The 24,790-nt window shown below is 44.3% G+C and overlaps 1 protein-coding gene and 1 long non-coding RNA gene across 3 annotated transcripts in view; one reads left to right on the top strand and one right to left on the bottom strand.

The window, feature by feature from the left end:
• SYNGR3 (synaptogyrin 3) overlaps nucleotides 1–23,068 on the bottom strand; it is a 28,037-nt gene extending 4,969 nt beyond the window's left edge. Inside the window, exons 1-3 of one of the 2 annotated variants that reach the window (XM_072119995.1) lie at nucleotides 22,804–23,068; nucleotides 2,217–2,451; nucleotides 19–161 (exon numbers count right to left, since the gene is read on the bottom strand). In XM_072119995.1, the coding sequence (XP_071976096.1) occupies nucleotides 19–161; nucleotides 2,217–2,451; nucleotides 22,804–22,902 (477 nt within the window). In that variant the 5' untranslated portion in view covers nucleotides 22,903–23,068. The remainder of the gene's footprint in view (nucleotides 1–18; nucleotides 162–2,216; nucleotides 2,452–22,803) is intronic. The other variant, XM_072119994.1, reaches the window with a different exon arrangement.
• LOC140074812 (uncharacterized) lies at nucleotides 105–20,447 on the top strand. Its single transcript, XR_011849282.1, has 3 exons — nucleotides 105–184; nucleotides 18,474–18,529; nucleotides 20,250–20,447. It is a non-coding gene; the product is annotated as an uncharacterized lncRNA (long non-coding RNA).
• Nucleotides 23,069–24,790: the final 1,722 nt, after the last annotated feature.

Here is a 24,790-nt window from a genome sequence, read left to right as displayed (position 1 = left end):
TGGTAGTCAGACACTCACCCAGGAGATAATGGAGAAGAAGGAGAAGGCAATGCCCGCCCTCGCAGCGTCGGCCGCTTGGTCTACATTGGGCGATTTTGGCGTCCTTTGCCATTGGTTGGCCAAGAAGCAGAAGCACACGAACCAGAGGAAGGACCACAGCCCTGGACCAAGGAGCGACACACAGGTAAATAAGTTATACATCAACATAAGCTTCAAGGAACTTTCCAGGCAAAGCTGACACAAGGGTTCACATGAAGAGACGTAAAAAGATGAGTTATACATACCATACATATTCAAGGAACCCTCCAGGCAAAGTTGTATTCTTTCATATACTGGGCTTAAGGAGTGGATAGTTACACATAAATTCAGATGACACTAGAGAGTGTTTCTTTAAAGGGGTTGTCCAGCAAATAATTATCATTGTTTGTGTAAGGAATATTTTTTTTCAATTTTCCAATATACTTTCTGTATCAATTCCTAATTGTTTTCTAGATCTCTGCTTGCTGTCCCGCTTCTATATTTACTCCAGTGGATAGAAATCTGTCTATTGTCTTGTGATGGACATACAGGTGCACAAGCTGGTAGTATCACACAGCTCGAACTACTCTCTGTGATAATAACATCTCCTGCACCTGTGTGTCCATCACCTGACTATGGACTGATTTCTATCCACTGGAAGTAAACATGGAAGCTTTCTATAGAATGACAGCAAGCAGAGATCTAGAAAACAGCAAGGAATTTATACAGAAAGTATATAGGAAAATTGTATAACTTTTCCTTACACAAACCATACCAATTATTTGCTGAAAGTGGACAACCCCTTTAAGTTGAGAACTGTGTAACTCAGACATCTGATCATGCGGGTTAAGAAATGTCACCAACCACAGGTTTCACTTCACTTTATGTATTATAACCACAGGTTTCTTGATCATTTGTAACAGTTTTTAAAAAGAGGAAGAATTCTAAGAGCGGGGGATACAGATTTTAAAGGGTTATGTCGTTATCTGTCTACCTTATGGCCATGGGCAGATTTGGAATTTTTGGGACCCCATGCAAAGTTAGTATGGGGCCCCCCAAATGCATAGCTCTGCCCTGAATGCCTATTTTGCCCTGCTGTATCATAGCTTTATATTGTATTAGTGCCCTGGGGAGTTTCACATATACCCCAGGCCCCCAAGTCATTTATTAGGCTGCTTTCTAGGTAAATCCATCCACACACTATATTGAGGGCCACATATGTGGGGATATATAACTATGACAAATATGAGGGCTCCGTAACATTATTTCCTCTAGGAAGCTCCCAATCTCTTCTATCATCCATGACACCACAGTAGGTTCAAAAGAGAGAAAATACTGGCCTTTATTGTCTCATGGGCCCCATCAGTACTAGACTAAGGTTCCTTGGGCTCACCCATAGAAAATAGATCCTAGTTTCACCCAAACTGGGTCATCTTCAGCTCTTGGGCCCAGCACATGATCCTCCAGGACTCTGACCCTAGGCCCCAGTAGTTTATATGAAACAGTCTCACTGCAGAATTTTCCTAATGCTTAGAAAAAGAGATTTTTCCATGCTGCCCACGGACTGCGTGGTCCAGGAGGCAATTAATAGCGTCAGCGCTGATGGTTTGGGCCTGTGTTAAGCTATTAGGAAAACAATACATAATTACAGCATATGGCGGGTAAACACTGAGCTGCGACGGACCAGGGACGCAGACACAGCGCCAATTTAGGGGCGCCACAGAAATTCTATTTTACGAGAAAAACCCGCACTAAATGTCTATGATTATACTGATGAGATATCTAATTATTCTGTCCCACACTACATGGTTATGGTTATGCTGGGGGAAGCGCTGGACCCGGTCCACATAGGAGAACGCTGCAGAAATTAATAAATGTGGGAATTAATATCAAGTTATTCATCATATTTCAAAGTTCTACGGGTAAACCTAAGTCAGAAGCAACCATAACATGGTACACTCAGCTCTGCTTCATTTCTTGCTATACAAGAGCGGGAGTTTGGAGTAGAACCCCCCCCTCCCCACTGAGTCATTTGATGACATCACAGATGATATAATGGTGCCACGGCCTGTATGACATAGTTTAGTTATGTGGCACATGTGGTTTGCTGTGGGTGTCATAGGGATTTGTGTCTGTTATACATATGGCTATTATTATTTTGGGGGCACTGTAGCATGTACTTTTGTGGGGGCACTGACCTGAGAAGCCAATATCCAGCATGACCGCCCTTTTCCTGTCCTTGACACTGCTAATTTGCGGGAAGTTAATATCCAGAATGATAAAGAACACGCAGGCGAAAAATGCAAGGATCCCCACGGAGATGGCGTAGTTACAAGCGTCCTCATTTCTGTTGTAGACACAGTGCAGCTCCGGGCTGTCAATGTTTATATAGCCTTCATTTATTATGGAGCCAAAGACCACAACGGAGAATACCTGAAATGGGTAACAAAGTCTGGTTAGTTACAGCTATCACACCTGTTTGACAAAGCTGGTTCTAGATCTGGACCACCCCCTATAACAGCAATCTGGCTGTGTAGTCTAGAGAGCCCCCTAAAACAGCAGCCGGCTGTGTAGTCTGTACCGCCCCCTATAACAGCAGTCTGGCTGTGTAGTCTGGACCTCCCCCTATAACAGCAGTCTGGCTGTGTAGTCTGGACCTCCCCCTATAACAGCAGTCTGGCTGTGTAGTCTGGACCTCCCCCTATAACAGCAATCTGGCTGTGTAGTCTAGAGAGCCCCCTAAAACAGCAGCCGGCTGTGTAGTCTGTACCGCCCCCTATAACAGCAGTCTGGCTGTGTAGTCTGGACCTCCCCCTATAACAGCAGTCTGGCTGTGTAGTCTGGACCTCCCCCTATAACAGCAGTCTGGCTGTGTAGTCTGGACCTCCCCCTATAACAGCAATCTGGCTGTGTAGTCTAGAGAGCCCCCTAAAACAGCAGCCGGCTGTGTAGTCTGTACCGCCCCCTATAACAGCAGTCTGGCTGTGTAGTCTGGACCTCCCCCTATAACAGCAGTCTGGCTGTGTAGTCTGGACCTCCCCCTATAACAGCAGTCTGGCTGTGTAGTCTGGACCTCCCCCTATAACAGCAATCTGGCTGTGTAGTCTAGAGAGCCCCCTAAAACAGCAGCCGGCTGTGTAGTCTGTACCGCCCCCTATAACAGCAGTCTGGCTGTGTAGTCTGGACCTCCCCCTATAACAGCAGTCTGGCTGTGTAGTCTGGACCTCCCCCATAACAGCAGTCTGGCTGTGTAGTCTGGACCTCCCCCTATAACAGCAGTCTGACTGTGTAGTCTGGACCTCTCCCTATAACAGCAATCTGGCTGTGTAGTCTAGAGAGCCCCCTAAAACAGCAGCCGGCTGTGTAGTCTGTACCGCCCCCTATAACAGCAGTCTGGCTGTGTAGTCTGGACCTCCCCCTATAACAGCAATCTGGCTGTGTAGTCTGGACCTCCCCCTATAACAGCAGTCTGGCTGTGTAGTCTGGACCTCCCCCTATAACAGCAATCTGGCTGTGTAGTCTAGAGAGCCCCCTAAAACAGCAGCCGGCTGTGTAGTCTGTACCGCCCCCTATAACAGCAGTCTGGCTGTGTAGTCTGGACCTCCCCCTATAACAGCAATCTGGCTGTGTAGTCTGGACCGCCCCCTATAACAGCATTCTGGCTGTGTAGTCTGGACCACCCCCTATAACAGCAGTCTGGCTGTGTAGTCTGTACCGCCCCCTATAACAGCAGCCTGGCTGTGTAATCTAGACCGCCCCTATGACAGCAGTCTGGCTGTGTACTCTAGACCGCCCCTATGACAGCAGTCTGGCTGTGTAGTCTAGACCGCCCCTATGACAGTAGTCTGGCTGTGTAGTCTAGACCGCCCCTATGACAGCAGTCTGGCTGTGTAGTCTGGACCGTCCCCTATAACAGCAGTCTGCTGTGTAGTCTGGACCGCCCCCTATAACAGCAGCCTGGCTGTGTAGTCTGGACTGCCCCATATAAACATGTAGTCTATAAATTCACCTTATAAATCTATTTCTAAATTGTATAATTACAATAAAGATATAATACTGTCTGTTTTATGGAAAGTATAGTTCCCCTTTTCATGCCGATAATGGTGTACTATATTGTTCTATGAGAACTCACAGGCTAAAGGGGAGTTTTCTTTTTATACAGACTTATGTACAATATAAAGTTAACCACTTCATGTGCGGCGCCATCTTTTGTCTTCAGCACTTGACATTCCCTATTTTACAGATGGCTGACTAAGTGTGAAAAGTGTCTTTAGTGCAATCTATATATATCTCACCAGCTTCTCACCTCGCAGCAGTCTTACTTTCTGTTAACGCCGAAAATATGCAACATTCTATGGTTGAGCTGGAAACTCACGCTCAACCACCTATGAATGTTTCTTATAGATTTACTTCAGTTTCTACTTAGGAAACGTCACCTTCCACGTCACCTTGTATTATCAGGTAATGTCATGCATGTCATAACTTTTCCACAAACAGAAAAGTTGAGCAGTAAAGTCATCTCAACTTTAAAGAAAAGTGTTAGGTATTGTTTCTGGAGAGATGTATAATCATACCTTTGTGTATGTTGTTAGCAGCAGGACTGTGATGTATGGATTTATATTCCTGGTGGTGTGTCCTCACACCGCTGTACTCTTAGATTTCTGTACTAAACTGCTTCACTGCAGCTTCTGCAGAAGAGAGGAGCTGTGCAGTAGAGATGAGCGAACATACTCGTCCGAGCTTGATGCTCGTTCGAGCATTAGCGTACTCGAAACTGCTCGTTGCTCGGACGAATACTTCGCCCGCTCGAGAAAATGGCAGCTCCCGCCGTTTTGCTTTTTGGCGGCCAGAAACAGAGCCAATCACAAGCCAGGAGACTCTGCACTCCACCCAGCATGACGTGGTACCCTTACACGTCGATAGCAGTGGTTGGCTGGCCAGATCAGGTGACCCTGGGATAGACTAGCCGCTGCCCGCGCTGCTCGGATCATTCTGTGTCTGGATGCCGCTAGGGAGAGAGCTGCTGCTGGTCAGGGACAGCGTTAGGGTGCTAGTAGATTACTGTTAGGCAGGAGTGATTCAACAAGAACCCAACAGCCCTTCTTAGGGCTACAATAACGTTATCCTTTTTTTTTTTTTGTTTGCTTGTGGCTGGGCTTGCTGGCACTAGTAGTGCAGCTAGTACCATATTGTGAGGAATTTGCAGGGGGACTTGCTACCGTTGTGTTTAGCTCTTAGTGACACACATATCCACCTCAAACACCAAAGTGGGAAAATTTATTAGGGGTTGGATTTCAATTAGGCACAGTCTACCATTTCCTTTTTATTTTCCTTTTATTTTTTCATAACTCAGCGTCATCTCATCAATGTGCTTTCATAATTGGCTAGAAAATAGCCAAAGGAGAATCCAAACGGCTTACTTACGCCTACAATAGCGTTATATATATTTTATTTCTGGTTGATCTGCTGGTGGCTGTCCTTGCTGCAGTGCATATACTAGCCAATTGTGAGGAATTTGGAGTGAGACTTGCGACCGCTGTGTTTAGCGCTTAGTGACGCACATATCCATCGCAAAGACCGAAGTGGGAAAATTTATTAGGGGTTGGATTTCAATTAGGCACAGTCTGCCATTTCCTTTTTATTTTCCTTTTATTTTTTCATAACTCAGCGTCATCTCATCAGTGTGCTTTCATACTTGGCTAGAAAATAGCCATAGCAATAGGATAGCATTGTTTGGTTTTAAAAACTAAAAAACACAAAAAAAAACTAAAAAACACAAAAAAACACAAAAAAAAGTTAAAAAAAAAATTAAAGTTATATAACTTTCATTTTCAAAATGTTTAACCCGAGGGCTAGGGGTAGAGGACGAGGACGAGGGCGGGGACGTGGGCGTCCATCTACTGCAGGGGTCAGAGGCCGTGGTCCTGGGTGGGGTGAGACACCACCTGCTTATGAGGGAGCAGGGGAACGCTGCAGAGCTACACTCCCTAGGTTCATCATGTCTGAAGTTACTGGGACTCGTGGTAGAGCACTGTTGAGGCCAGAACAGTGCGAACAGGTGATGTCGTGGATTGCCGACAATGCTTCGAGCAATTTGTCCACCAGTCAGTCTTCCACGCAGTCCACCCATGTCACCGAAATCGGCACTCCTCCAGCTCCTGCACCTCAGCCCCCCCCCCCCCAGTCTGCCCCCTCCCAGGAAAATTTGGCATTTGAACCGCCATACTCTGAGGAACTGTTTTCTGGACCCTTCCCACAGTCACAAACCACTTGTCCGGTTGCTGCTGAGCAATTTTCCGATGCCAGTTTTCCACCAGTCGCAGTCTGTGGGTGATGATGACCTTCTTGACGTAGTGGAAGAAGTGTGTAAAGAGGTGTCGGACGATGAGGAGACACGGTTGTCAGACAGTGGTGAAGTTGTTGTCAGGGCAGCAAGTCCGAGGGGGGAGCAGACTGAGGGATCGGAGGATGATGAGGTGACAGACCCAAGCTGGGTTGAGAGGCCGGGTGAACACAGTGCTTCTGAGACGGAGGAGAGTCCTATAGCAGAACAGGTTGGAAGAGGCAGTGGTGGGGCCAGACGGAGAGGCAGGGCCAGAGCAGGTGCATCAGCGCCAAATGTGTCACGTAGTGAAGCTCCCGTGGCGAGGGCTCCCGCGGCGAGGGCTAGATTTTCAGAAGTCAGGAGGTCCTTTAAGGAAACACCGGATGACCGACGGACTGTGGTGTGCAACCTTTGCCAAACCAGGATCAGCAGGGGTTCCACCACTACTAGCTTAACTACCACCAGTATACGCAGGCATATGAATGCTAAACACCCGAATCAGTGGCACCAAGCCCGTTCACCTCTGGCTGTGCACACCACTGCTCCTTCCCCTGTGTCAGCTGATAGTCAGCCCCCTGCCCAGGACCCTGGCACAAAAACCCCATCGTCGCCTCCACGATCCTCCACAGCATCCACCAGCGTTCAGCTCTCCATACCCCAGACGCTGGAGCGGAAAAGAAAATATAGTGCAACCCACCCGCACGCCCAAGCCCTTAATGTCCACATCTCCAGATTGCTTAGCCTGGAGATGCTGCCCTATAGGCTAGTAGAGACCGAGGCCTTTCGCAACCTCATGGCGGCGGCCGCCCCTCGGTATTCGGTCCCCAGCCGCCACTACTTTTCCCGATGTGCCGTCCCAGCCCTGCACCAGCACGTGTCAGACAACATCATCCATGCCCTGACCAACGCCGTTTCTGACAAGGTCCACCTGACCACGGACACGTGGACGAGTGCTGCCGGGCAGGGCCACTATATATCGCTGACGGCACATTGGGTTAACTTGGTGGAGGCTGGGACCGAGTCTGACCCTGGGGCTGGTCATATACTGCCAACGCCGAGGATTGCGGGGCCTACCTCGGTCCAGGTCTCAAAGGCCTACTATGCCTCCTCCTCCTCCCACCCCTCCTCCACCTCCTCCTCCGAACTACCATCCGTGGGCATGGCGCCATCAGTCGCTAGCTCTAGGCACAGCAGCAGTGCCGTCGCTAAGCGACAGCAGGCGGTGCTCAAACTGCTGAGCCTAGGCGATAAAAGGCACACCGCCCAAGAACTATTACAGGGCATCACGGCGCAGACTGATCTGTGGCTGGCACCGCTGAACCTGAAGCCAGGCATGGTTGTGTGTGACAACGGCCGTAACCTGGTGGCGGCTCTGCAACTCGGCAGACTGACACATGTGCCATGCCTGGCCCATGTGTTAAATCTGATAGTTCAGCGTTTCCTCAAGACATACCCCAATCTGTCAGATTTGCTCACGAAGGTGCGCCGCATCTGTGCGCATTTCAGGAAGTCCAGCACAGATGCTGCCACTCTCAGGGCAGCGCAGCGCCGCCTCCAACTGCCCGCTCACCGACTGTTGTGCGACGTGCCCACGAGGTGGAATTCAACATTAACCATGTTATCCAGAGTTTACCAGCAGCGCAGAGCGATTGTAGACTGCCAGATGTCAACTTCCACCAGAACTGGTAGTCAGGTCAGTCAGCTTCCTCAAGTCTACAATGAGGAGTGGACGTGGATGTCTGATATCTGTCAGGTGCTGAGTAACTTTGAGGAGTCAACACAGATGGTCAGTGGCGATACCGCCATCATCAGCCTCACCATCCCGCTGCTTGGCCTGTTGAAAAACTCTCTGATCAGCATGAAGTCGGAAGCTTTGCGCTCGTCACAAGAGACAGGGGAAGAAGATTCCCTTGTTGATAGCCAAAGCACCCTCAGGTCTGTTTCTCAGCGCATATCGGAGGAGGATGAGGAGGAAGAGGAGGAGAATGTTGGCGAGACACAAGAGGGGAGCATTGCTCAGACCTTCACTGTTCAGCGTGTATGGGCAGAAGAAGAGGAGTTGGAGGAGTTGGAGGAGGAGGAAATGGGCAGTCAGGCCAGTGAGGGGAGTGAATTCTTGCGCGTTGGGACTCTGGCGCATATGGCAGATTTCATGCTAGGCTGCCTATCCCGTGACCCTCGCGTTCAAAGAATTTATTCCAGCTCCGATTACTGGGTATTCACTCTCCTGGACCCACGGTACAAGCAAAATCTTTCCACTCTCATCCCTGGAGAGGAAAGGAGTGTGAGAATGCATGAATACCAGCAGGCCCTGGTGCACAAGCTGAAACAGTATTTCCCTTCTGACAGCGCTAGCGGCAGAGTGCGTAGTTCTGCGGGACAAGTAGCGAGGGAGAGTAGGCGAGCAGGCAGCTTGTCCAGCACTGGCAAGGGTACGCTTTACAAGGCTTTTGCCAGCTTTATGTCACCCCAGCAAGACACTGTCACCTGTCCCCAGTCTCGGCAGAGTAGGGCTGATCTTTACAGAAAGATGGTGAGGGAGTACGTAGCTGACCATACCATCGTCCTAAATGATCACACAGCTCCCTACAACTACTGGGTTTCAAAGCTGGACATGTGGCACGAACTGGCGCTGTACGCCTTGGAGGTTCTTGCCTGCCCTGCCGCTAGCGTCTTGTCCGAGCGGGTTTTCAGTGCAGCTGGTGGCATCATCACCGATAAGCGTACACGCCTGTCAACTGACAGCGCTGACAGGCTGACGCTTATTAAGATGAATAAAGCCTGGATTTCTCATAATTTCCAATCTCCACCAGGTGAAGGAAGCTCAACCTGAATAATTTATGCACTCCTCCTCCTCATTTTCCTCCTTCTCCTCCTCTTTGTACACTAAAGCAGAGGAAACTGGCTATTTTTTGACAGGGCCCACTGGCTCTAGCTATAGTACTTTATGCATTTAATTTTTCTGGAGGGCCACCTACCCGGTCCTCTGTTTTAAACAATTTTTGGGAGTGCCACATACAGGCACTCAATCTATTCCATTTTTCTGGAGGGCCACCTACCTGCTCCTCTGGTTTGAAAACTTTTTTGGACTGCCACATACAGGCACTCAATCTATTCCATTTTTCTGGAGGGCCACCTACCTGCTCCTCTGGTTTGAAAACTTTTTTGGACTGCCACATACAGGCACTCAATCTATTCCATTTTTCTGGAGGGCCACCTACCTGCTCCTCTGGTTTGAAAACTTTTTTGGACTGCCACATACAGGCACTCAATCTATTCCATTTTTCTGGAGGGCCACCTACCTGCTCCTCTGGTTTGAAAACTTTTTTGGACTGCCACATACAGGCACTATCCAAATTAAATTGTCTCCATAGCAGCCTCCACACGTTGTCTCCATTGCTACCTCCAAAAGTCGTCCATATAGCTGCCTCCATACATCGTCCCCTTATCAAACGAGGTGTGTCAGGCAGAAATTTGGGTTGTTTTCATGGATTCCACATCAAAGTTGTTAACTTTGTCGCCACCCTGCTGTGTTATCCACAAAATATACTGGCAAACTTTTATGATTAACCGATATTATTTCAGCGCTTCTTGCGCATCTGTTTACATTCCCCTCACCCGCCATATCCCAAACTTATAAGAACGCTACTACACTTGATCTTATACAAAAGGTTCTTAGAAGTGCTGTTTGGGGAGTAGCCTAGAGACAGGGGCTTGGATTGGCGAAAGCTCGCCTGGCTGCGGAGCGCCAGCTCCATCCCAAGATCCAACTAACATAGTTTTAACTGCAGCACCTTTAATCTACTACTAGTTCACTGCCTCCATAATAATAATAATAATAATAATCTTTATTTATATAGCGCCATCATATTCCGTAGCGCTTTACAAATCATAGGAAACAAATACAAATGTAATGTAACAGAGCACAACATTTGTATGGAACAGCAGGAGTGAGGTCCCTGCTCGCCAGAGCTTACGGTTTATGAAGATGATGGGGTAACACGAGGTAAAAGAATATTTAATGGTCAAGCCATTCTTCTTAGGGAATAGAACAAAATATAATAAGTGGAATTGCTGTCGCTTGAACCACTCAGCCGTCATCTTATATACCAGGTCCAGGGTGAATGGGACTGCAGAGAAGTCTGGTGCCTGTTGGTTGCTGGATAACAGATGGGAGGACGACACAGGACGGGTTAGTAGAAGAGTTAAAACTTCATGCAGTTAATGAGTGTTATAGGCTTGCCTAAAGAAATGGGTTTTAAGAGCACGTTTGAAACTTTGGAGGTTAGGTATTAGTCTGATAGTCCGGGGCAGAGCATTCCATAGAATTGGTGCAGCTCTAGAGAAGTCTTGGAGACGCGAGTGGGAGGTCCGCACTAGGGTAGAGGTTAATCTAAGATCACTGGCGGATCTAAGAGCACGGGTTGGGCGATAGACTGAGATAAGAGAGGAGAGGTAGGGGGGTGCAGCATTATACAGAGCTTTATGAATGAGGGTTATTATTTTAAACTGTATTCGAAAGGAGACTGGCAGCCAGTGCAGCGACTGGCATGAACTGTAAGCATACATGGTCCCCTTATCAAACGAGCTGTGTCAGGCAGAATTTTGGGTTGTTTTCATGGCTTCCACAACAAACTTGTTAACTTTGTCGCCACCCTGCTGTGTAATCCACAAAAAATACTGGCAAACTTTTATCATTTACCGATATTATTTCAGCGCTTCTTGCGCATCTGTTTACATTCCCCTCACCCGCCATATCCTAAACTTATAAGAACGCTACTACACTTGATCTTATACAAAAGGTTCTTAGAAGTGCTGTTTGGGGAGTAGCCTAGAGACAGGGGCTTGGATTGGCGAAAGCTCGCCTGGCAGCGGAGCGCCAGCTCCATGCCAAGATCCAACTAACATAGTTTTAACTGCAGCACCTTTAATCTACTACTAGTTCACTGCCTCCATACATGGTCCCCTTATCAAACGAGCTGTGTCAGGCAGAATTTTGGGTTGTTTTCATGGCTTCCATGTTAACTTTGTCGCCACCCTGCTGTGTAATCCACAAAATATACTGGCAAACTTTTATCATGTACCGATATTATTTGAGCGCTTCTTGCTCACCTCCTTTGGTTCCTCTCTGCCACCCACTGGTTTGAAGCCTGAGTCCATTTAGGGTATGTCGCCATGCCACTCTCTAGCCTGCTGCCGCTGCCTCTGCATGCCGTCCCCTATAGTGTCAGGGTCAATTATTGGATGTTTTAGATGCTATCTAGCTTCATTCTGTCACTCTGTCATGGCCATGCTGTTGCCCATAATTTTGGCATAATGGTGCGATTAGGCAGCCTCAGAGGCATCCATGCATGCTGCCCCTGCTGTTTCCTGTCCATTTCCGTGGTGTTTCCATCCTTTTCTGAGGTTCCCAGGTGTTTGGCCAAGCTTCCCTGTGCAGAGCCTTGGTCCCCTTGAAAAATGCTCGAGTCTCCCATTGACTTCAATGGGGTTCGTTATTCGAGACGAGCACTCGAGCATCGGGAAAAGTTCGTCTCGAATAACGAGTACCCGAGCATTTTAGTGCTCGCTCATCTCTACTGTGCAGCTTAAAGGGAACCTGTCACCAGGGACCTCATTTCCACTAAAGACAGGTTACAGAAGCCCATCACACCTGCATTGCAAAAATTCCTCTCTGCCTTTTATAATCATTTGCATTACAATATAATTGTGTGTTATAACTTACCTTGCACCCTGACAAAATCATGGGGTAGTCACAGGGGTTGGGCTTTGGTTTGGATGCATTTCAAAAAACAACATGTGACTTGTGTGTACTCCAGTCTCCTGAGATCTTAGCCCACATCCTTGTGCTCCTGTACAGCTCCTCCCTCCCTCATTGATGTCATCTCACCAGGCTGTGATCTCTGTGATGGAGCAGGAGGGAGGAGCTGTACAGGAGCACAAAGGTGGAGGCCAAGAGCTGAGGAGTGATTAACACAGACAAGTCACATGTTGTTTTTTTAAATGCATCTAAACCAAAGCCCAACCCCTGGAACTACACAGAGGATTCTGTCAGGGTGCAAGGTAAGTTATAACACGCAATTATATTGTAATGCAAATGCTTATAAAAGGCAGAATGACATATTTGCACTGCAGGTGTGATGGGCTTCTGCAACCTGTCTTTAGTGAAAATGAGGTCCCTGGTGACAGGTTCCCTTTAATTTAAAGAGCTAAGAGAACAGCATTGTAAGGACATGCCTCAGTACAATCCTGCAATATAAATCTATATATCACAGTCCTGCTGCTACTAACAACACAACAGTGTGTGTGTTGACACATCTCCCCAGGGACAATACATAATACTTGTTGCATTTTCATTATAGACTTATTCTCAATATATTTGGCTCCACTAAGATCAGCCCACATTTTCATCAACAAACCCGCCCCTGCTTAAACCAGAACAGCTTCTCATTGGACATTTTAGCCTGTCTTTGTAGTCATTGCTCAGGTCTCTGATGGTTGTATTTCTGGCAGTAAATATTGAGGAAGAAAAATAATGCTAGAAAAAAATTTCACTCTAGAGTGACACGGGAAGAATGTAACCGATCCCGAACTGCATCAGATTTTACACTCTGGTGACAATGAAAGAACATCCATGTCTCATCTATAGCATATGTAAGCTATGCATGCAGTCAGCTCCTCTGCACATTCCTGTTCCTCACCACACGGACATGTGACTTTCTTATATGAAAAAAGAAAGAGGCCATTAAAGGCGGTGGACTCTGACCTCCGGACCCCCATCATCACAAAACTACAACCCCCAATATCCCCGGGCAAAGCTGAGATAAAAAACCCCTCTAAATAAACTCTCTCACACAATCCAGCTCTTATAATGCATGTGTTTGTTACAATGTATAAGTAGGTTAAAAAACGTCTGTAATCTAAACACCAGCAACAGTACACAGTAACAAACCCTCAGCTCTGTAGACAGGGCACAAAAGTCTGTGATTTTGGTAACTGAATGATTTACAGAATCTCTGACTTTAGACTCTACATTGTTGACCTTTATACTAATATCTGCATGTATCAACCTGGTTCTTAAAGGAATATTCCATCTATCTGATTTTGTAATTTAGCTAACTGCATTAGTACTGCGGCAGGCTTTATATGCAGGTCATATTATATATTTTTTAAGTTAACTCCTGACATACTTTGTGCTGCTGTGATTTTTCTATGGGGAGATGCAGAGATGTGGGGCTTTAGAAAAGAATAACATCTACATCTACAGTGCCATGCAGAGTTATAACAACTCTCTGCTCCTGCTCTGTCTCTGTAAGTATGAAAGAAATGAACCAGGAAGACCAAGCTGAACAAAAATAAGGCAAATGAGTTATCCAATCCTATAAAAACAGGATACATGTGGCATTGCAGATCAGTTTTATTCACATATGGTAATTGGAAGTGACTTTCAATACCAGACACAACCTATGAACAGAGGAGGAGCTGTTTCTGAATCTAAGCAGCCAAAACCTTTAAAATGCTTAATTAGATCAGATGTCGCGGGGCTAATCATTGTCCAGCAGCAAACCGGTTACATAATGTACTAAACATGTTTTGAGTTTTAGTTTGCATATTTAATTTTACATTTTTGTTTTTGGCTTTTTGTAATTGAAAATGGCCTACAGCTCTATGTATGCAAAATAAATATTAGAATTCGGGAATTTCAGTTGAGTATCACACAACTGTAGCTCAGATTAGTATATTTAATTAAATACAAGAAAAAACATAGTCATAAAAACAACTAAATACAAGATGGCGGTGAATACCATATAAAACGTTAATACAATATACACAAGATCATTTTTTTACAAAAATTCTGCGCTGGAATAGTCCAAATACCTGGCCCCTCCCTATTATGGGCGTGACATATTGGGAGGAACTGGTTGGAAACAGGATAATCCTGAACCCATGACTCTCTAAAAGGGTCAAGACTTGTTGTTAAAGGGATATTCATGTACTGCTCCCCTTAAAGGGTGATACCATTCAGGAAAAAGGATGACCATTGGAGCAGGGCCTTCTAATTCACACAGAGAGCTTTTCATTATGTCTGGACCCACTAAATCTGATGGAGGAGGTTAGGCCAGGGATAATCCTCATGCCTTTATCCTGTAAAAGGGTCTCAGTTCCTAGAAAGGGATATTTTCCCTGGACCCCAACAAAAGAGGTGGAGTTTGTTTGTAAGGATAATCCTCATTCCTGAACACTTCAAGGGGTGTGCTACAAACCCCAGGATTGGATCCTCTACATGTGGTAGACCTTGTTGGGATAGGGATCATCCTGAATTTGGACTATCCTAAAAGAGGAGTCCTATCAATAGCTTTCTGATAACTTTTATATATTTACTGCTTTAGTTGGCTTAACCGACACCAAATCAGCCCATTTCTGATGGCAGATCAATGAGTCAACATAACTTTGACCCCCCCTTTTATGCAGTCAAACCTCCAAACTCCTGTATTCCACTGATAAGGGAAGTGAGCTATGATTTCATGTTTTGTATTATAAATAAAAATTCCCCGTTGTGCCCAATGTGTCCACTGGTTCCGTTATAAACTGCTAGGTCTTCATTTCAATCGACTTTACAAGACTGGACTTCCCAATAAAAATGTGGGGTTTTCCACCTTCAGGCGACTTTAATTAACAATGTCAACAATAACTTTCATGAATCATCTATTTACTTCAGTACTCCATCTGTTCCCACAAATTCCCCAAATATTAAGAAATCTGGTGAATACATACAGCTGTTTATTATTCTTTGTTTAGCTGACACATTAGAGAACTGTGAAATGTGTCTTGGGGGAGCCAAGGCACTCACCAAACTGTTACTTTATAATTACGGTTATTATTAATTGGGCAGGGGTGTAACTACAAAGGAGGTGGGGGAGTGCAAAGGTAACAGTCACACCCAGATCTGGGCCTAAGGGGTCCCGGGAATTTCTCTCCCATGCTAGTATTATTATTGGTACATGAGAAGTAATGGGTGGCCTAAATTTTACATTTTACTGGTTTTAACAGATGAAACGGCTTGTGAAATTGTACGTGAAAGTTGATGTGGTTATCCAGTTGTAGGTGTCGTAAGGTTAAGTGGGGAAGGAACTCAAAATTTCCCCACAAAATAGTATATAAATGATCATCAAGTTAGCTGGGGGCACAACTCATCAGTACTGATACCTTTTAGGCAAGTACCACACATTGCATTGCCATATCAATATGCACCATCAACTACAATCTACACTATTAGAACGGGTATTATTATGTGCCCCTGGCCTCCTCCGGTATGATTTGTGACACCACTTGGTATGTGCAGGAAGGTAGAAGCCTGGCATTGGCACCCACCGGCAGCGCCAGCCATTCCTAGTAACAGGGCAGCTACAAACATCTTATTCTTATTGCATCCATTCGTAGAATCAATGTTTATTCCTCTATTTTGCTGCTCCGTTATAGAGTATTCTGCATAGTGAATGGGTCTAGTTGCTTAGCAACCACATGACGGGGTGACCACTATTTTAGTATATGTAGATATGTGTCCAGAAGGCGTCACAGGAAATCAAATTATTACTAATTTGTGTCTTTATCCAGTGATCCCCTATTGTGGCTGGTATTTTAGAGATCCACTTCCTATTACTGCTGCCATTTTTGAGATGATAAAAGTCTAATAATGTCCACAGCTGAGTGTTAGGTACCTTATTTTTGTTATTACTTGGGATTCCTACCCCTTTGGATCTGTTTGAACCTAGCTGCAGTACCAATAACTGCCACACATACTGTACGTATGCGTCACAGTGACTACTCTGTGGGGGCTAACGAATAACACATTGATGGCTACGTGAAAGAGATGGATGCAAGAAAGGAGAATGTAGGACTTGGCATTTTTAGGGAGCCTAAGTGACTCTGTATCATAGCGATCACCCGTAGCTGCTAACAAAGGTTGCTGTAACCTCCGTAGAAGCAGTGGAGGGGGGTGACTGCATTATGATTGTACTTTGCTGAGGGACTTCTATTTCCCAAAGTGCCACCTACCCTACGGCAATTACTATGCGCACAGGGAGCCGCCAGACCCGGGAAGCCTTCCAAATGCTCATTTTATTATCTACTGTAATAGTTAATAGATATGTGAGAAACTTCCTTTAAATCCGCATCCAATACTCTAGAAATTATTTTTTTCTGGAATAAAATAGCAACATTTTATGGAATTTTACAAGACCCGGAGCAGGAGATTGACTTTAGCAGCACACGGTGGTAGGAGTATCAAGACTCAACATTGCAGATGTGGTGCACCATGTTCCTAAGTTCCTCCTGTACCACTGGGGAGTGCGGAAGTCTAGAGTGAATTTGCGCCTAAATTTGCTTTTTAACTTTTTAAAAACTTTTTAAAAATTTTTGTGCCTCATAAGTCTATTTACCATATCCAGATACACATGAAAAAATCTGGAGTAAAATGACTGAAGTTAAAAGTGAAGGGGGTGAGCAAAAACTGACTGAAAATATAACTTCACAGCGTTCAGTGATGGACCACAGACTTTGCTGCAGCACTAAGGATGCAAAATGGGGAGGATTTTCACCCAGATTTTCAAGGTCAGTCGTTGTGTCCCAAAGAAGATCCAGATAAAATAATCAGCAAAAAAAGGTGTGGATGAAAACATCTTCACCAAATCTTCATCAAATTGGCAAAAAAAAACCCTCCACTTAATTGGTATTGTATTACATAGCGGATCTATCTCATATCTATCTATCTATCTATCTATCTATCTATCTATCAATCTCATATCAATCTCATATCTATCTATCAATCTCATATCTATCTATCTATCTATCTATCTATCTATCTATCTATCTATCTCATATCTATCTATCAATCTCATATCTATCTATCTATCTATCTATCTATCTATCTATCTATCTATCTATCTCATATCTATTTATCTATCTCATATCTATCTTTCTCATATCTTTCTATCTCATATTTATCTATCTATCTCATATCTATCTATCTATGGATCCATCTTCTATCTATCTTCACCTGGGTAACAATCGTATCACCCAGCTTTCCCAGTAATGGATACACCCTCTGTTTATTTAAGGCCCTGATTCTATGGTCGGTGTAATTCCCAGTAGTGGGATTTGTCTCCTGCATCCATCATTCCGGCTGTAGTATGGAATCCTGATTCCCAGGCACCAATAGGAGGCCGGTGACATTCACTGATGTCATGGACACACAGGCAGCTGACTCCACTCCTGTTTCCAGGAAGACAGCGAGGTGTTGCCTGAAATAACGGCAGCGTCTTCATCTGCACATCCCACCTCCACATAGCAGCACCAGATGTGTCCTCAGTGCCTTTCTCTTTAAATATGACAGATGTCCTATATCATTGTCTGATAATAAATTATATGATAGTCGGAGATGTCTAGACCGTGTCACGACATTCAAATGACCTTGGATTTACATAACCGAAGGTCCTAACAAATCAATCAGCCAATATCCCATGGGCGATGTCAGGCCTAGATTACTCATGCTATATTTACTCGACTCCACACTGCATGCTAGGTAACATTACCCAGTATGTATTGTCATGTAAATAGCGTCGCCATATTCACAGTACAGTACAGATTTATTATATTTATTGTAAAGGACAAGTAGAGCAGTTCCCCCTAGCAACTTATTACATAACAGCTTTTATTTTACACAAGGCCTATGGAGAATGAGAGCTTGGATCTGATTGGATACTATCAGCAACTACTCAATTTTCCCTCTGAACTAGTTTTGATATACGGTATATTTTGATTAGAAATGTGATTCCCAATTTGGTCCAAGGTTGTGCTGACAGGTTTTAGTAAAAATGGCAGCAAACAAAACCCATTAGTAGTCACTTTTTGCATCAAAAAGAGCTGAAGTTGCAGGATACGGCCTCTAAGCCAAGCACAGAGCCTTTTTCTTTTGTGTCCATGCTTTGTGTTCTAACATCCTAAGTCTGCTCATTAGGGTTCAATATATATTGATAGATCATTGATAAATATTAATGAACAAACCCTTTAAGTGTTTTAGTTTTGGTAAAATCACACCATTATTGTAACTTGCATGTGATTTTGGTTTCAGGTTATATCAAGTTATCATCTATACTCCGTATAGCGGATGTACTGTTGATACACAAGGTAAGCCCATTTCTGTAATTTTGGGGTCCAGTAGCCACCAATAGGTGATCAGTATCCCTATCTTTTCTCCTATCCACAGTCTGATTGCTGAGTATCTCATTGGTCAGAGCACCAGTAATATAACATTATCATTGAATATGTGTGGTTGGAATATCCCTTTAAAAGAAATTGTGGATGTCACTATCAATTATTAGTGGTAACTCTTGAGCGAGGTGACTGTGTGACAGGGCAGTATGAGATTATAGGTGGAGCAAGGGATTTTTAAAGCTGTAGGGTACAACAAAAAAATAGAGCCAATAAAGGTGGAATTCCCCTTTTAAAAACCTTTATGGGTTATTATTGATGGAGATCAGGAAAGCACCGACATTAAACAGCGTGAAACTGGAAGGATCATGTGGCAAGCGGCTGGGTAAACGCTCATTAGTCAGGGTGTCAGCCAAAAACTCTGCTGCCACTTGTTTCCTCCTTTCTGTGCCAAACTCACCTTGTGTAATGTGTCGGGTCTGATAGCATTATCCTCCAAGGGTGTGGATATAAGAGGTTCTGAGGCGCTATAGTAGCCTCATACACCAATGGGGGGTTAGATGCATCAATATGGCAATATGGCAGATTAAAGGGGATCCAGCGGCTCCCTAATCAGTCCACAAGTAAAGCCACCAATGTGTAGAGTATTATAAGCTTTCCAGACATACCTTTCCTTATTTCCCAGCAATCCATTTGTATCTTTTATGCAAATTAGTTTCTAGATGCACCAGGGGTGTAGCCATGACTACTGGTGCACCCTGTAATCTTCTTTCTACAAAAAGGACATCATTGGGCATGAAAAGAAGAAAAAGGGGTCACCATTAGGTATGGCCCCGTTCCTGGTGCACTTAGAATCTACTTTGCAGAAAGCTGAAAAATACAGAAAAATGATAAACGGCAAGGTAACAGTAAGTCTAGGAAGCTCATAAAGTGTCCTACTCATTGCTGGTTTTAAATTTGGGATGATTTTGAAGCTCATACAGTATATTCCTTTTAAAACCTGTCCTTAAAGGGAACCTAACATGAATGCAAGCACCAGGCTGATAAGTACCTTGCACCCACTCCTCAGCAGTCATATCAATATGTCCAGAAGGATTTTACAGGGAATTCCTCTTGTCTGGTCCGTTCCGTCATCAGAACTCTGTGTCCTTACACATAATGGTGTAGCTCTCTCTGCCTAACTCACAGCGGGAAATCTCAGCACTATCATAGACACTAATTATCAGTTGAGTTACTGGCTGAATATGTACAGCTGCGGCTCTATACACTGTGAATATAAGATTTTAGTAAATTGCATCAGTCACCTTGCCCTTAACCAGTCCTGTTGTTTGTAAGAACCTTCCCTGCTCCCTCTGTGTATTATATTTGGCTTCTGAGCTCCTGTGTCGGCTCTTAGCAGCCTGTCCGATCTGTCTGCTTCCAGATTTACATGGTAACAAGGCAAAAGGAATTTGTCCTTTGCCCTATGATCTGGTTACTAAACTCATCTTATTAATGGAGTGATGTGTACAGATTATTCACAAGGTATGGGTTCGGGCTCCCATAACTGGTTGCATACTTGCATCCTCTTCCCCACCGAAAATAACTATCCTAAAACACCTTTCTTTCAAATGCTGTATTGTGATGTCCTTCTGTTATTCCTTCTGGAAATACTGGAATATCTTGAAGCTGAGCGTTCCATTCTTCTTATCTATAGAGCAAGTTCTTACACACCATGAGTTTCCCATGGAGAAGCCATCACTTTGACATGCAAATCCATCCAGATGTTATCAATTAAAGGGGATGTTCAATGCTGACAGTCAAATCTGTCCAGAAGTGATCAATTAAAGGGTATGTTTAACATTGACAGGCAAATCCGTCCAGAAGTTATCAATTAAAGGGGATATTCAACCAACGAAGCATTTATTGCCTTTATATAGTATTGGCTTGCTGATGGTCCAACAACAGGGCCCTTCAGTGATCAGGAAAACATGAGGAACAGAACTGCACAATGCAAGCTTCAGAGCACATGAATCTAATTATTCAGTATGCATGAAGCTCCTTGGCTCCCTCTAGTGGTGGCTAGGGAAATCAATATTTTAATGCAGAGGATATAAATCAGCACAGAATATCAGATCATATCACATAATAATAATAATATAATGAGCTACAACCTGCAATAAATGTATCTTATTCAGTATATTGACTTTTCCATGCATCTCCTCCAATCCCTCAATAATTCCAGCCCTGAAGCCCCCATTGATCAGACGGTCTGTCTCCACATCCACTACTGGACCTCCACACCATCACATTGTTGACTCCATGACGTAAAAGCAATTTACTAATCAATCAATGCGCTAATTGATAGTCGGATTCAGGAAATGCAGCAAGGGGTTAACCATCACCATCTATTTCTGGATCTACAGTAAAGTCGCCGTGAAATCGAAAGGAAAGAAATCCGTCTGGGCATGACCTGCAGGGGGTGGGGGCAGGGAGCTTATGTAATAGTCAGGGGACCTGTACACACCACCGAGCAGGGTATTCAATATTACTAACCATACACCCCGAGCCCCCCCATCCCCTCCTCCTCATCCCATATGATCAGGATGCCAGCTCTAGTGCTGATCCAATGAACAAATAGAGGAGGGGGGACTTCTAACCCTTAATATTATCTGCAAGGATCTGACTAATAAGTCTATAAGTTAAGCTATAACATCAGCAGGCCCCTACTATAAAAGGTAATACCATAAAAAATAACTTTCCTATAGGATGGATTATACTATAAGAATAAATGGTATAACATAAGCAGGCCCTTATCATTGAAGGTTTTACCATAAACAAAAGCATCACTCCAGGATGGTATAACATAAGTATGTACTATCATAGAAGGCTATACTATAGAATCACATAAACATGCCCTCAGAAGGAATAGTATAGTAGAAGCCTTCCCTGGTAACAGAAAAGCATGGTATAACATAACCTTCCCTCATAGGATGATATAACAAAAGCGTGGATGGTATAACATAAGCATATTTTTAAAACAGGTAATATATAATGATATCATATGAACATGTTCCAGTATCTGGTATATACTATAATCATGTCCTTAGTATGTATTATGTGCATGTTACGACTATGTAATGGTATAATATAAACGCACAATTATATATCATATATACATTTTCTCAGTCTATATTGATATGTGAGTATGTCCTATAATTATAAAATATATGATTGTCCTTGATATACAATGATATGCACATTTCTTTAGTATAAGCTTGGCTTAGTGTATAATGGTATAACATAGGCTTGTCTATGGTTTATGATAATATATAAGCATGGGTATATGCCGGTATAGTATAATTATGGCCTTTGTAAATCATGATATAATATAAGCAGATTTATAGGATGTAATGGTATAACATAAGCATTTCTATAGGATGTAATGGTATAAAAATGAGCAAATCTATAGGATGTAATGGTATTATATAAGCAGGTCTATAGGATGGTATAATATAAGCAGGTCTATAGGATGTAATGGTATAATATAAGCAGGTCTATAGGATGTAATGGTATAACATAAGCAGTTCTATAGGATGTAATGGTATAAAATGAGCAAATCTATAGGATGTAATGGTATAATATAAGCAGGTCTATAGGATGTAATGGTATAATATATGCAGGTCTATAGGATGTAATGGTGTAATATAAGCAGGTCTATAGGATGTAATGGTATAATATAAGCAGGTCTATAGGATGTAATGGTATAATATATGCAGGTCTATAGGATGTAATGGTGTAATATAAGCAGGTCTATAGGATGTAATGGTGTAATAAGCATGGCGATTATAACCACAGTAGCCATCATTCCTCCCATTCTCTTTGCTCAGTACACAGACTGCATCCTACATCCACAGCTCATAGCATAGCCCCACAGCTTAGCCCCACAGCATAGCCCCACAGCTTAGCCCCACAGCATAGCCCAGGTGAGGAGGGAGGCTCCCTACACACAAGGTGACTGGGGGTGACTCCTGCTGCCTTATTACAGCGCCCTCATCAGATATCTATTGGTTTGGTCCCTGTATTGGGATCCGGTAGACCATGTAATAGCTGTTTTGCATCGCAGACAGGAGTGTCTATTGTCTGTCTGTAATAAGTGGCCATCACAATGGCTCTCACTAGTCCATTCTGTATGACCCTTTATTAATCTCCCCATCTGAGATGCATATGATGAGTGCAGTCCCTGCTGACATTGAGTGGTCCTCACTTACCCAGGATGCTATCCTCAGGATGGTCTGGGGCTGTTTCAGGAATTCTATAGGGTCAAAGCCTCCTCCTGCTCTTCCAGCTCCAAATGAAGCTCCTTCCATGTCTGCAGTGTCAATGCTCTGCACCTGCTTGTTGTCCCCTTCAGGTTGTGTATGTCAGTCCTTCCTTCCTTCTCCCTCCCCTCCTCTCTCTCTCTCTCTGTCTCCCTTCCTCTGCTGTGCACCCAGTGTCTCCCTATGCTCTAGCAGTCTCTGGCTACGCTGCTGTGTGAGCATTACCCTCAGCCCTGGCACCTCCTCCCTCCTCCTCCTTCTCCTTCTGTATATTTCATTTTCCTCCTCCCTTCCTCATCTTCTTCTTCCTTATCATCCTCCACACAGTTCCTTTCTCTTCTCCTTATCTCCCCCTTCACACCATCATCCTCATCATCCCTCCTACTGCACTGCATCCTTCACACTGGCATTAATGGGTGAGGATGGCACAGCTTTAGCCCATAGCAATCTATGGAAGACATGGAGACAAAGCTTCCGTGGTGATTACATGAATCTTACAATACATATAGGGACTAGTGCAGAGATGTTGTAGTCGTAGTCAGTCTCATTTCTGTGCTAAAGGTTTTGGATCAAGAGGTAGTGCAGGTGTGTAGCCGCTTCACTATTCATATGAAGGATGTGGGACCCTATTTATGTGATTAATCACAACATGAGGGTGCCACAGGATAGGAATAATTACATAGTGGTGGCCACAGGACAGGAGGCCTTATACAGCAGGGGCCACAGGAAAGGAGGGATCATATAGTGGGGGCCACAGGAGAGGAGGGATCATATAGTGGGGGTCACAAGACAGGAGGCCTTATACAGCAGGGGCCACAGGAAAGGAGGGATCATATAGTGGGGGCCACAGGAAAGGAGGGATCATATAGTGGGGGCCACAAGACAGGAGGCATTATATAGCGGGGGCCACAGGATAGGAATAATTACATAGTGGGGGCCGGAGGACAGTCAGGAAGAATTATATAGTGGGGGCCACAGGACAGGAGGCATTATATAGCCAGGGCCACATGAAAGGAGGTATCATATAGTGGGGGCCACAAGACAGGAGGCATTATATAGCGGGGGCCACAGGACAGGAGGCATTATATTGCGGGGGCCACATTAAAGGAGGGATCATATAGTGGGGGCCACAAGACAGGAAGAATTATATAGTGGGGGCCACGGGACAGGAGGCATTATATAGCAGGGGCTAGGGGCAGGGCCGGCGCTATGGGTAGGCAAAGGTGGCAATTGCCCATGCCCCCCTGAAAGGGGAGAATCTCTTCTTTCAAATGAATCTTGAATTTTGTTTCTAGGTGCTCTGGATCCAGAGATATTCAGGTTTAAAGTGAGAATATCAGGTGGCATTTTTATATATAAAAATCACTCCCAACGGCAGTTCAACAGTTAATATCTCCATTTTCCTAAAACTTAGAAACACAATTTAGTTTCATATAAAAGAGGAGACTCTCTTCTTTCATAGGAAAAGGGAAGTAAGGTTCTATGTATCACAGAGATACAGCCCCCTGAAGTGTGACCCCCCCCCCCCTCCAGATTAGCCATCAGGCTGCAGGGAGCATTTGCTGGACACAGGAGCTGCTGCACCTCACAGATAATGGAAATATTCACTTTATATGTTACTACATTTTGAGAAGGGATAATATCAACTAATATTCATGTTTTTAACCCTTCTCTATGCAGAACTATCTAAGAACACACTTTCTCTCTTATTGCCTTTTATTTTGTGATAGTTTTTTGTTGTTGGGAAAATTGACTGATACAATGAACATTCAAACCCAGAACGTGTCCATAAAGTTATATGTAACACCAAAAACACACATATGTCCTGGAATAAAGTTATTATTTCACACCATCCTCCATTACTTACACCTATGTTATGACGTTTTCACTCTCATTCTTATGATCCGCAGAGGGTTCTGTTATTGTGCAGCTAATA

The sequence above is a fragment of the Engystomops pustulosus genome, chromosome 8 (genome assembly GCF_040894005.1).
Source record: "Engystomops pustulosus chromosome 8, aEngPut4.maternal, whole genome shotgun sequence".
Classification (NCBI taxonomy): domain Eukaryota; kingdom Metazoa; phylum Chordata; class Amphibia; order Anura; family Leptodactylidae; genus Engystomops; species Engystomops pustulosus.
The sequence above is the reverse complement of the archived record's forward strand: the minus strand, read 5'-3'. Positions and strand labels throughout refer to the sequence as shown.